Source organism: Echinops telfairi, unplaced genomic scaffold, assembly GCF_000313985.2.
Source record: "Echinops telfairi isolate 266 unplaced genomic scaffold, ASM31398v2 ScPeMD7_7469;HRSCAF=8507_0, whole genome shotgun sequence".
Lineage (NCBI taxonomy): Eukaryota > Metazoa > Chordata > Mammalia > Afrosoricida > Tenrecidae > Echinops > Echinops telfairi.
Window position 1 is genome coordinate 30,781,145 of NW_022111372.1, and position 14,281 is coordinate 30,795,425.

General features: G+C 46.6%; 1 protein-coding gene across 3 annotated transcripts in view; it reads left to right on the forward strand.

The window, feature by feature from the left end:
* Positions 1–13,857, forward strand: part of KCNJ15 (potassium inwardly rectifying channel subfamily J member 15) — a 52,558-nt gene extending 38,701 nt beyond the window's left edge. For all 3 annotated transcript variants that reach the window (XM_045284414.1, XM_045284413.1, XM_045284415.1), the window contains 2 exons: positions 5,920–6,020; positions 9,929–13,857. In XM_045284414.1, the coding sequence (XP_045140349.1) occupies positions 5,936–6,020; positions 9,929–11,073 (1,230 nt within the window). In that variant the 5' untranslated portion in view covers positions 5,920–5,935 and the 3' untranslated portion in view covers positions 11,074–13,857. The remainder of the gene's footprint in view (positions 1–5,919; positions 6,021–9,928) is intronic.
* Positions 13,858–14,281: the final 424 nt, after the last annotated feature.

Genomic DNA, 14,281 nt, shown 5'->3' on the forward strand with positions numbered 1-14,281 from the left:
TCATTTGCAAGGATGAAGGAAGTTCAGCATTCCTGCAAATTCAGGAACAGGCATTCTCAATGCCTGCGTGTGCAGGAGCTTTAGCTCAGAGTGCGAAGACAGAGGGAGAGGATCCGGATCCTTATCACTGGGGCAAAGCTGGTGATCCCGTTGGATCTGTGTACCAGGGTACAGTGGGCCTCCCCTTGTGTTCCTAGACCAGCAGGATTCTAAGTCCTGGGAACCTGTTAGTCAGAAAAACTCCTGGCCTTCCCCCCTTCTTTCCTCTTCACCACTCCTCATCCTCATCCTCATTCTGATGCTTGGTGTCCTATAGGGCAGAATGGAACTACTCCACAGCATCATCGAGGCTGCCAATCTTGATAAAAGCAGGCTGCCACATCCTTCTCTTGTGGACGGAGGGAGGTTCAAACTGCTGGCTTTTTGCTCTACACCACCAGGGCTCCTGATCTTCACCCGAGGCCTCCTAACTCAGAAACTGCACCGTCCAGGAGATTTTGATGCAGACCCAGTTTAAGCACCTCTGCCAGCAGAAGCCCTGGTGATGCAGCGGTTAAGCATTTGGCTGCTAACCCAAAGGGCAGCAGTTTGAACCACCAGCCACTCTGCAGGAGACAGATGAGAGAGTCTGCTTCCACAAAGATTTACAACCTCTGAAACCCTATGGGGAAATTCTAGTCTGTCCTACAGGACCAATTTGAATCAGAACCACCTCCACTGCAGTGAGTTTGATTTGAACCATCGTAGCTAAGAGCATGGGTCCCTGAGGAGGGGCACTCCCCCCTTACCAGCTGATGGAAGCTTGGGAGAGTCATGTAATCTCTCTCTGCCTCAGTCTCCACATCATAGAGCCCAACCATAATGATTGCATTTAATTCAAAGGGTTGGTGTATGGGTTAATTGAATTCACCTATGGAAAGTTCTTCGAGCAGTGCCTGGTACCATTGTCTAGTTCTCATCATCATCATCATCATCATTGTTATCATTTATCTCAGTCATTATTGTTGCTATTTGCAAGTACTAGTCCTACGTTGAACTCCTTCTGGCCCTATTCTGCCTTAAGATTTGCATAGATGCCTTCTCACTGGCTTCTGGCTGTTTATTAGTAGAAGTCTTTCTAACAGAACACTTGATTCCAGCTCCCGGCGGTTGGCTTCTGTGATCACCCTCCCTTGCAAGAGTCTCTTACTTTGACAGAATCCCTGAGGATGATGGTGGGAAACTCCTTCCCAGCTTTCCCATTCTCATTGTGTTCCTGACACCGGAGGTGTCGTCCAACTAACTGAGCACTTTCTTAAGTGCGCCCTCTGCTCAGTTATGTTTTAAAAATGGGTTTATTTTCTCTCCGTTCTGTCCAGAAAACAAAGGCCACGTAGCATAAATTGTGAGTGGCTCAAAGAAGGAGGTGAAAGTGGCCTGCTCCCTTTCATGATGGCCAGAAACAGCTCCTCAGTGGAGATTGAGCCATTCTCAGGAGTACACAAACCCGCCAACAGGTTGAGACCCTACTGCAAAAGATGAAAAAGCATCCTATCCCTGGACGGCTTCTACAAACGGGTGTGGTGGTTGTGTGCCACTAGGTCCAGTGAAGAACTGCCGCAGAGGGTCCCCTAGGCCGTGAACTTCCCGGGCACCACGCACTACATCTCTTCTACTGGGTTCAAAATGCCGACCTTTCGGGCAGCTTGGTGCTTAATCATTGTGCCTCTAGGCCTCCTTGTACCTATAGCACTGGGACAGCATAGTTAGAAAATAATGCTAGTTCGCTATAGTTTGTTTTAATCATTTTATTAGGGGCTCATACAACTCTTATGACAATCCATACAGACATCAATTGTGTGAAGCACATTTGTACATTCATTGCCCTGATCATTCTCAAAACATGTGCTCTCCACTTAAGCCCCTGGCATCAGCTCCTCATTTTTCCTCTCCCTCCCCGTCCCCACCTCCCTCATGAACCCTTGATAATTTATAAATTATTATTTTGTCATATCTTGCACTGTCTGATCTTTCCCCTCACACATTTTTCTGTTTTCCATCCCCCAGGGAGGAGGTTATATGTAGATCCCTGTAATCGGTTCCCCACCATTTCTACCCCACCCTCCCTCCGCCCTCCCAGTATCGCCACTCTCACCATTGGTCCTGAAGGGATCATCTGCCTTGGATTCCCTGTGTTTCTAGTTTCTCTCTGTACCAGTGTACATCCTCTAGTCTAGCCAGATTTGTAATGTAGAATTGGGATCATCATAATGGGTGGGGAGGAAGCATTTAGGAACTAGAGGAGAATTGTATGTTTCATCGTTGCTACACTGCACCCTGACTGGCTCGTCTCCTCCCACCAACCCTTTAAGAAAGGGATTTCCAATTGCCTACAGATGGACTTTGGGCCTCCACTCCACACTCCTCCTCATTCACTATGATATGATTTTTTGTTCTGGGTCTTTGATGCCTGATACCTGATCCCTTCGACACCTCATGATCGCACAGGCCGGTGTGCTTCTTCCATGTGGGCTTTGATGCTTCTGAGCTAGATGGCCACTTGTTTACCTTCAAGCCTTTAAGACCCCAGAAGCTATATCTTTTGATAGCCGGGCACCATCAGCTTTCTTTGCCACATTTGCTTATGCACCTGCTTTGTCTTTAGTGATTGTGTCAGGATCATCATGGAATGCCAGTTTATAGAACAAGGTATTCTTGCATTGAGGGAGTACTTGAGTGGAGGCCCGTCTGCTACCTTAATACTAAATCTATACATATATGCCCATAGATCTATTTCCACATCCTCATATATAAATATATTTACATATGTACATGCCTTTATTTAGACCTTTATAACTGCCCTTTACCTCCTAGCTCTTTCCTCTATTTCCTTTGACTTTCTTCTTGTCCCACTATCATGTTCAGCCTTCATTAGGGTTTCAGTAATTCCTCTCAGTTACATTATCCTTGGTCAGGCCCTACCAAGCCTCCTATACCCTCCTTACCCCTGATTTGGATCACTTGTTGTTACCTTGTCCATGGGTTTGTTAATACCACTACCTTTCCCCCCCACTTCCCCCTGTCCCTTGTGCCCCCGGAACTGTCGGTCCCACTGTTTTCTCCTCTAGATTGTTTATCCAGCCTATCTTATTTAGACAGACCTGTGGAGATAATAACATGCACAAAAACAAGACAGAGCAAAACCAAGCAACAAAATAAAACAAAACAACAATACCAATAAGCCAATGACAAAAAACAAACAAAACAAAACCCAACAACAAGAAAGAAAAGCTTGTAGTTAGTTCAAGGACTGTTTGTTGGCATTTAGGCATATTTTCTGGTCAAGTCTATTGGGGCACCAAGCCCTGGTCCCAAAGTCTATTTTTGGTATTCCCTGGGGACTTCGTTGCTCTGCTCCCCTTGCTATTCTGTTCCACACCCTTAGTGTTTTGCCTCGGTGTGGTGGGATCAGATCAGGTGGAATTCCCACACTGTGTCTCCAGTGCTGTCCCCTCTAGGCTGTGGGTCAGTGAGGGATGTCATGTCTCATAGTGGGGCCAGCCATGTGGTCTTCTCTGTGGATTGACTGCTCTTTACTATAGTTTTACATCATTATCTTTTGATGTTATTGTCTCTTACCATTTTAGAAATCCATCCAGGTGGGTTGCAGGATCACTAAGGAGGAAAAAAGAAATAAAATTAAGGCAGTCTATATAAAATGATATGACATATTTGTGTGTCCGCCAAGAGTAAATTTCACAATAGAAGCCTTCTGATGAATGAACTATTACGAACTAATCCCCTGGAGTGCAGCATCGATAATAACATCCCCGGAAGACTGGAAGGAGGTGCTGGGTCTGACCAGCCAGGGGGAGGGCACCGTGAGGATGCGTGCCGTACCGGGTCATCTTCAGCACCGCTTAAACGGTTTTCACTTTGGCTATAAAAGAGCCAATTCTGCAGGTGACGGTGGGTCAGAAACACGGGTAGGAAGAGTGTGGTTATTGAATTGTGTCCTCCCAGAAGATGTCGAAGTTCTAAGCCTGGGACCTGACAGCCCGAGCATGTTTAGAAACAGGGTCTTTGAAGAGGTTATCAGTTAACGAGAAGTCATACCAGACGAGGGTGGGTCCTACTCCCATTTTAGTGCTGCCCCGTAAAACAGGAGAACAAACAGACAGCGGCAGGGAGAAGACAGCCAGATGAGCTAGATGCTGAGGAGCACACGCCTGGGGCAGCCAGAAGCCAAGAGCAGCAAAAGAGGTTTCTTCCCATGGCCCTGTGGACAGCCCGCATTCGGACCCCTAGCCTCCAGAACTGTGAGAGAACGCATGTCTATGATTTCAGGCTGCCCGGTGTGTGTGGGGGTGGGGTGGGGGGCTAGTTAACGTGGACCGAGGAAACGTGTGCGTGTGTATTTGTGTGTGTGCGTATGTGGTTGTGTGTGATTGTGTGTGTGATTTTGTGTGTGAGTGTGAGTGTGATCATGTGTGTGATTGTGAGTGTGATTGTGTGCGTGTGATTGTGTGTGTGTGTGGTAATTAGTGTAGTCCGAGGAAAACTGTGTGTGTGTGTGTGTGTGTGTGCGCGCGCGCGCGAGAGAGAGAGAGAGAGAGAGAGAGAGAGAGAGAGATTGTGTGTGTGTGATTTGTGTGTGTGCATGTGTGTGTGTGTGTGTGTGAGAGAGAGAGAGAGAGAGAGAGAGATTGTGTGTGTGTGATTTGTGTGTGTGCATGTGTGTGTGTGTGTGTGTGAGAGAGAGAGAGAGATATTGTGTGTGTGGTTGTGTGTGTGCACGTGCGTTTACAAAGCACATGTCTCTTAACATCCCATTCAGGCAATAGCTGGCCACATACACATCCAGTCCCATCAACGTTTTGTTTTTGTTTTTTTGCGGAAGTAGATCTTTTATTATTCTTCCCTCATGATTGTTTAGACCCCAAACCCAGACCCTTTCAGCAGTAGACCGGGGATGGGGTACAGGGAGGTTAAGGCAGAGGCATGGCTTTGGGTGTGCGGCTCGGTGTTTCCTCCTCCCTGCCCCCAGCCACCTTCAAGCTGCCGCCCCTGGTTCCTCTAGGGTTCGCCAGCAGCGGCTCCAGCAGCAGCAGGTTCCTCAAAGGTTTTAATAGGGAGCTTACCCAATGTCCAAATCACACACGTCCTATTTCACAGAACATGTTGTGTGCTTTAGCAACAATGACGGTGTGTATGCATACATAAAACATATATACACATGAGTGTGTATACATCAGCATATACATTCTATAAATATAAATGTTTCTTACTTAAAGGAGAAGTGTTTCAGAAAAATAGGATGCCAAAGACCTTGCATCACCCCTTGGAGGCTTGAGGGGGGACCTTGTGGCACCCTGTCAAGGACCCTAGCTTTCAGACCCTTCGTCTTTCTTTGTGCTCTGTGATACCGGCACTCCCAACTCAGCCCCCGCTTCTGTAAAACGGGTGTCCGTGCAGATGGTTCTGACAGTCCTTTCAACTCGAGCCCTCTGAGAAGCAACCTTAACAACGCATTTCCACAGGCGGTAAAAATATTCCAAACTCTTCCCCTCCAGTTGCCACTGTTGACTTCCTCTGCGCTTCCCCTTCCTGCCTCCCCGAGGGCTGGTCTCAATGGGGGTGGGGGATCCCACTCTTTCCAGCGGCCCTTACGATTGCGCTCCCTTGGAAATCTAGAGTGAGAGCTGGGGTGGGGGTGGGGGGGCTCCGTTTAATTCTTAAAACCTTCATGGAGCCTTTGTTCTGTTCACCGCGCCAGATTGTCAGGGAGAGGGACAGGGTCGCTATGAGTCAGAAACCACTTGAAGGCCGGGGGTGGGGGGTGGAAGGTCAGTGCTGCCGTCAGACGGATAGCTACCGGCTAGTTTCCTAGAGATGCGCTCACTAAACACTTATGGACACGCATGTCCCTCTTTCTTTCAGGCAGTAGCGGAAGCCCATGGTAGCCAGGTGGGTGACGGGGACCGAGGACATTCCACCTGCCTTAAGGAAGACACCTGCTGACCTGCTGAGTGACAGACCAGGTAGTACAAACCCCGAGGGCGCAGGGCAGTGAGTGGGTGGGAGAAGGACAGGGCAGGCCAAGAGCACGCATGAGGACTGCCCACCGGTTGTCCTGCTTTCCAGAGAGAGATATTGAAACCCAAGGATCAGGGAACCCTCAGGTTTGTCCCCCGATGTGTGTAAAACCACCAAGCCTTGAAAGGAGGTGCGACGGGTGACATCAGCTGCAAATGCTAACCAGGTAAAGCCAGATGCCATCCAGCCCATGCTGACTCTTGGCAACCCCCTGTGTGTCAGCGTGGCCTGTAGCTGGCGTTTCTCAAAAGTTGATCACTGAGCTTGTTTTTCCCAAAGGCACCTCTGGATACACTCAAATCTACAATGGTTCGGTTAGTGGGCAAGAGTGTTAACCATTTGCACACCCAGGGAGGGCGTCCTGCAAAGGATATTTTGGCCGAGACAAAAATCCCAAGCCCTATCCCAAGTCTGGCCCACTGCCCCTTGGAAAAGGGGATTCAAACAGAAGCTCCATGCCACAGCCTTTATGTAAACAGGGCCACGTTTTCCAGAACCTGGCAGAAGGCTGAGCTTGGATTTTTGCTTGTGCCCACAGGGTACTTGGGTATCAGACTCAACAACTTAAGCTTTTGTTTTTATTTCAGTGGATTGAATGGCATGCACTTTCCCCTAGAAGCTTCCTTAAACCAAACAAAAAGCAGTGGCGTGCAGTTACTTGTACCTAAGCTGCATCTGTCTCGGGCAGGGCTGGGGTTCCCAGCATGGCTGTGCATTCTCCAGGAGAGTGTTTGTTTCCACCTTTCCACTGCTGTCCCTTTCTGGGTAGCTACTGAGCAGGGTTCCTGAAGGTGGGGAGGAAAAGGCTCAAGGGGGTTCATCAGCTTTATCCTGCAGTTTCCTTCAGTGGTCTGGACCTCTCCAAATCAAAGAATTATTGAAGAGTGTAAGGCCCCGTTTGTGATACACATGAAAAAATTACTTTCCTTTTGAAGGAGGGGGGGAATAAAAAAACATGTCACGGGAGGAGGGGCATTTGTTAAGCAACACACTTCTAATAATATAACAGGAAAATGAACATTCCCAACAGATCTGCCGCATCCTAGAAGGGTGTCTGTCCCCCACGGGAACCCTTTCGGCTTCCTCCCCACTTTGAGCAGGATGACCCAGGGAATCGCTTTCAAAACTTTGGCTGGGACAATGCAGCTCTCTTACATGAATCACAGGCCTCTGGTGCCAGTTTCTGTCCACAGCTAGAGGGTGGGAGGGGAATTTCTTTCATCCATAAAATGTCAAAGAGGTGAGGAAAAAATGCCAGCCAGGTAGAGTTACCCCTTAATCTACTCAAATGATCTATGTTCAAGGAACGTAGGGGCGATTAATCGTTATCAGGCAAGCCCTATAGGATGTCTTGTCACCCACAGCCAGGTTGTTCCTGTCTGATAGAACAAACAGAGCGTTCCCTGGGCCTGAACGTGGGACTCTGAGCCTCTCTGGGTATGTCTTTTCTGCAATGGTGGTAGATGTCTCCTTCTACTTTTGCGCTTGTTCTTTAAGACAGATTCCTCATGCTGGCTCTACTTAGTTCTAAAGAAGCAAGGCAGAATGCCTGTGCATGGATATTGTCATACCTAAATATCTCTGGTATCACGGTAGTACTTTTCTAAGAATGACTAGCGTGTGGATCAAAAGCTTTAGGATCTTTCATAAAGCTTAGTGATTCCCTCTAAGAATGTTGTTGTTTGTTTGATCGATGTGTCTGGGTCTGTTTCCCCCTCTGCAAAAGCGAGGCCATGGGGTCTAGATTGTGGGTCGGATTAGGGGCCAGGTGAATTGCTATTACAGAGCATGTCATGTGAATGGGCAAATTTGTTTTATTAAATTACTGGAAGTTGTTTCTTTTTAGATGGTATTAAGAGTGCTCTATCAATGATTTTCTTCTGGGTGATAGATTGTGGCACTCTCAACACAAGTGCTTTGTATAGGTGCTTATTTCTAACTCTCTGTAATAAGTAGTCCATGGGAGATTCATGAATACAAGTACATGTTGTTTATCATGTCATTTTGGTTATGAGGCATGCTATTGACACTTCATATTCACAATGTAATTTAGTAAACAGAAACCACGGAGTCGATGCTAACTCATAATGACCCAAGAGGACAGGGTGGAACTGCCCCTGTGGGTTTCTGAGACTGTCCCTCTTGACAGGAGGAGAAAGCCTGGTCTTGTCCCAGAGTGGCTGGTGGTTTCAACTGCTGACCTTGTGGTTCGCAGCCCAACGGGGAACCACTATCCTGAGAAGTACTTTCTCTTCCTGTTTTACAGATTAGGGAGGCAAGGCCCAGGGTGGTTAACTAGCTCTCCCAGGGGTCACAGCTAACAAACTCCAGAGTCAGCATTCAAACCTGGGTCTGCTATCCTCCAACATCCACCAGTCACTGCCGTGTCAGAATCAACATGTGGCAACTCCACGTGTGTCAGAGTAGAAGTGTGTTCCACAGGATTTTTAAGGGTGGATGTTTATCAAACAACATCACCAGGTCTTTCTTCTGAAGTGCCTCTAGGTAGACTCAATCGTTCAGTTAGCAGCCAAGTATGTTATGTTAACCATGTGTGCCTCCTAAGAAACTCTGATATTACAGTGAGTTAAGTAGGCTGCTAATGGAAAGATCAGGAGTTCAGACCCATCAGATTCTCCTCAAGAGAAAAATGAGACTATCCCCTCCCACAAAAATGTACTGTCTCAAAGCAACAGTGGTGAAGAATGCTGATGGTGCCCAGCTATCAAAAGATATAGCATCTTGGGTCTTAAAGGTTTGAAGGTAAACAAGCGGCCATCTAGCTCAGAAGCAACAAAGCCCACATGGAAGAAGCACACCAGCCGGTGTGATAACGAAGTGTTGGTGGGATCAGGTATTAACCATCAAAGTACAAAAATCATATCATTGTGAATGAGGGGTAATGCAGAGTGGAGACCCAAAGCCCATCTATAGGCAACTGGATATCCCCTTATAGAAGGATTGTGGGGCGGAGATGTGCAGTGAAACATACAACTTTCCTCTGGTTCTTTATTTCTTCCTCCCCCACCACTATCATGATCCCAATTCTACCTTACAAATCCAGCTATACCAGAGGATGTACACTGGTACAGACAAGAACTGGAAACACAGGGAATCCAGGACAGATAAACCCCTCAAGACCAATAATGAGAGTAGGATAGCAGGAGGGGAAGGGGAAGGTCGGTTGGAAAGGGGGAACTGATTACAAATATCTACACATAAGTTCCTTCCTGGGGGATGGACAACAGAAAAGTAGGTGAAGGGAGACATCGGGCAGTGTAAGACATGACATATAATAATAATTTGTAAATTATCAAGGGTTTGTGAGTGTGGGGGCAGGGTGGGAGGGGGAAAATGAGGAGCTGATACCAAGGGCTCAAGTAGAAAGAAAATGTTTTGAGAATGATGATGGCAACAAGTAGAAAGAAAATGTTTTGAGAATGATGATAGTACAAATGTGCTTGACACAATGGATGGATGGATGGATAGATGGACGGACGGATGGATTGTATGAGTCCCCAATAAAATGATTTTAAAAAGAAAAAAAATTACTGTCTCAGAAACCCAAAGGAACAGCTCTATGCTGCTTTATAGGTCGGCCATGAGTCAGGATCAATGGGATGACTGTGGGTTTGTGTTTTTTTAGTGATTCTGACATTATTGTACCCTACTGCCAACCTGGAGCACAAATCAATTACTTTCAGCATTCTGGGAGGTCTGTCTCTTTTTTTCTCTTAAAAGTGGGCCTATCCATCTATTGACATTTATGTCCCATCAGTTATTCTATTGCTATTTTCTAGACACTCACCAACATTGGATGGTAATGAAATGCCTTTCTGTGTCCTTTCCTTAGGTGGTCCCAAGAACCTGGCCATGGACCCCATCAACATTATGTCCAGTGCTCCTCTGGTGAAACACACTGCCGGAGCTGAACTCAAGACCAGCAGACCCCGAGTCATGTCCAAAAGTGGCCACAGCAACGTGAGACTTGACAAAGTGGATGGCATATACCTCCTCTATCTGCAGGACTTGTGGACAACTGTTATTGACATGAAATGGCGATACAAGCTCACTCTGTTCGCTGCCACTTTTGTAATGACTTGGTTCCTTTTCGGAGTGATCTACTACGGCATCGCGTTCATTCATGGGGACCTGGAGCCCAGGCTGCAAGCGTCCAATCACACGCCCTGCATCTTGAAAGTGGACTCTTTAACGGGGGCGTTCCTCTTTTCGCTGGAGTCCCAGACCACCATTGGCTACGGAGTCCGATCCATCACTGAGGAATGCCCACATGCCATTTTCCTGCTGGTGGCTCAGCTAGTCATCACAACCTTGATTGAGATCTTCATCACGGGCACCTTTCTGGCCAAAATCGCAAGACCCAAAAAGCGAGCTGAAACCATCAAGTTCAGCCACTGCGCCGTCATCACCAAGCAGAACGGGAAGCTGTGCTTGGTGATCCAGGTGGCCAACATGAGGAAGAGCCTCCTGATCCAGTGCCAGCTGTCGGGCAAGCTCCTGCAGACGCACATCACCAAGGAGGGCGAGCGGATTCTCCTCAACCAGGCTACCGTCAAGTTCCACGTGGATTCCTCTTCCGAGAGCCCCTTCCTCATTCTGCCCATGACCTTCTACCATGTGCTGGATGAGACGAGCCCCTTGAGAGACCTCACGCCCCAAAACCTCAAAGACAAAGAGTTTGAACTGGTGGTTCTCCTTAACGCCACAGTCGAATCCACCAGCGCGGTCTGCCAGAGCCGGACATCGTACGTCCCCGAGGAGATCTACTGGGGGTTTGAGTTTGTGCCCGTGGTGTCGCTCTCCAAAAACGGCAAGTACGTGGCTGATTTCAGTCAGTTCGAACAGATCCGGAAGAGCCCAGACTGCACCTTCTACTGTGCGGATTCAGAGAAACAGAAGCTGGAGGAGAAGTACAGGCAGGAGGATCAGAGAGAGCGAGAGCTGAGGTCCCTTCTACTACAGCAGAGCAATGTCTGACCTCCTGTCGGAGTGCCCCTGTCGGCCGGCTCCCAGCAGCACTCCGTCCAGGCTCCCAGGGAACATGAGAATGTGTGAACACGCTCCAAAAACATTGCCCAGATGTACGAAGCCACTCTTTTCCTTGGATCTGGTGCCTAACAAGCATTGCCACATTCGATGGGGGAGGCTGGGGATGTCCGCAGAATATTGGACATGGGGCTACATCTAGAAGACTTGATGTTGAGCAATTTACATAATGCCTTTCTGGATGGACAGACCGTTTTTAGACAAGCTGAGATTAGGGAGGGTGGGGGCGTGGGTGGAAATGCATTTCTAGCCAAAAATAGCAACTATAATATAAGTTATTTATTTAATCCAATAGTCAGAGACCTCCTAACCAAGGTTTGAAATTTGGTTCAGTATTCACTTATATTGTTGCTTTACAACATACCTTTTAACTTTATTTTCAAGTAGAGAAAATGTTATGCATACCGATGGCCGAGCGATAATACCAGAGAAGGGCCGCAAGGAAATTCATCCTCCCAAGAAGAGAATAATTCCGTTGTCACCTCTTCTTCAGCAAGCTGAATTGTGCAGAGTAAAATGTATTTCATCAGGAATTCATAACTGTGGAAACCTATACATATAGAGAGGTGTGCTTCTGTTCACCCTGAATCGTTTTCATGACGATTGGCCTGCACTAGCTAAACCAACTGGACTCTGACGCAGGGTGACCCCCAGTGGGTCAGAATAGCAGGGTGACCCCCAGTGGGTCAGAATAGCATTTTCAAAGGCCAATTTTGGGGGGAAGTAAGATTGACAGATCTTTCTTCTTCTGAGTGGACTCAAACCATCAACCTTTTGGTTAGCATTGGAGGACATTAACCATTTACACCACTAGGGAGTAATGGAAATGTACTAGCTCCTTTCTATTCATAGATGATCAACATCAGCGTCATCAGGGAACTTATTAGAAATACAGAATGTCCAACCCCACTCAGGCCTACTGATTCTGTCTGTATCTCTACAAGATCCCCCATGTGATTCATGCACATTGATTTATGTGCATATTCAGGTGTGAGAAGTTCCTCTCTGGGCAATATTTTGTATGCCACTTTCGGAAGTCATGGGGAAGCCTGGCTCTACGGGTTCTGTGATGTCTCTAGAGCTGTCCTTCTCTCTTTAGTTCATTATTATGAACCAATAGTTGCTGTTTGTCATTCCCTATGTATCAAAACTGGTGATGCTGCTGAGAAAGCAGTGGACTACTAATGCCCAGTTTGGTGGTTCAAACTCACCAGTTCCTTCTCAGGAGGACATTGAGGCTGTCATCACCTGGAGAGATTTACACAGCCTTGGACTCCCTGTGTGGGGCCACTCTGAGTCAGAACCAACTTCATGGCAGTGGTTTTCCTTGGGTTTGGTCTATGGAAATACCATGTCTACCGAGGAACTGTGTAGAATTATTCACCGACATTCCAAAGGCAAACCATAACTCTTGAGAGCAATAATTGTTTTCATCAGGCTACAGGCATGGTTGATTGCTTACATTCAGTACAAAGGAAAAAAATGAAGGTATGTAACCTCAACAGAAAGTCACTCAGATGGTGCAGCTTATAAGGCTAGGGCCGGGCAGTGAAGCAGAGGCAGAGCTGGGGGTAAAGAAATTCATAAACAAGATGACACCTCAAAGCATGAAAAAATGTGATAATCTGATAAGATGCAAAGAATATGCTCAGTATGTAAATAAACACCACCTAGCCAGCTGTATCACAGAGGCCACATGTTGCCTCTAAATGCCTGTGGGAGCTGGTGCTCCGCATGTCGTGGTGCAGAGGGTAAGGGGACTGGAACTGGCTAAATGTGCCAAAGGTGAGCTGCCATTTAATTCAAAAGGAAACAGATTTGCATAGTCACTTGAAGAAATTGTGTCTGTGAGTGTGCATGTGGGGCATACATACACAAACACAAGTATAAGGTCACAGTCACACAAATATGTATCACTTGCATAAGCAAATATTCTGGCTGGTCAATCATGAGCATGAGAGTTAATAATGAAGGTTCTTGGCAGTTAGGAGAGCAAGTCTTTGAAAAAGAAATGCTTATGGAGCAAAAATATGAACATCAGGACTAAGGGGATAAAAATGGGGGAAACCAAACTGGAGTGCAGTTCACCTGGTAATGTCTTGATGCGGGCATACTTCCAAATCTCACCTCAGTGCACATAAAATGCAAGGAGAATCTCTGTCGATGAAGGTGGTGAAGGTTTACTCACCACTCTCCGTGCATGCAAGGGACAATATTGTCTTTAGCTATTCAGGGGAATTTTCTTCTTCTTCTGTTGATCACCTAATGACAGATTTTACTTTAGATCCTTGTTCTTAAAACAAAACAAAAATAATTCAATGTTATTGTAGTTAGCTCTTAGCCTTTTTTTGTCCTCCTATTGTTTGTTACTGTATATTGTGGTGTAATCAGCAGGAAAATACTGCCCCGGTGTGTTTGCAGCTTTTCCGCTGCACTATTAAATTCTTTTCACAGTATTTACATGGATGCGCATTTGAATGGAAGCAAGATGAGAACTATTGCTTACTTGTATTGTATGTGGTATAATTATGTTGCCTAAGATTCAGAAATCTTTTTGTATGGTCATCTAGCACATTCCAGTGCCAGCAAAATTCAGAAGACTTTCTGGCACTACACATGAACCAAATATGCAGGGCTAGTTAAAAAAAAATCAATACATGTTCAAGGCAATACACCATATTATAGCATAATAACCAATAAATAACTATAAATGTGCATTTGGTTTGAATTTGATCACTTCTCCTAGTGCTTACTTGTTATTACTTTGAGCCAAATGCTCTCATGGTTATTGGGGCCACTGAGTCCATTCCAATGCACAGGGACTCGAGGTGACAAGAGCAGAAGTGCCCCACAGGTTTTTTTCTTGCTGTATCTCTGCAGAAGCAAATGGCCAGGGCTTCCTCTCAGACAGCCCCTCGGTACGTTTGAAAGACCAACCTTTTGGTTAGCATCTCCAGTACTTAGCAATTGTGCCACAAGAGTTCCTCTACCAAACAAATCAGTGGCAAGGATTCTGACCCCTACGGACCCTGTAGGGCAGAGTAGAACAGAAGAGGGTACATCTTTACAGCAGAAGACTGCCCCCACCTTTCTCCTGTGTTAGTCTGGGTAGGCTAGAGAAACAAATCTATAGAGATTC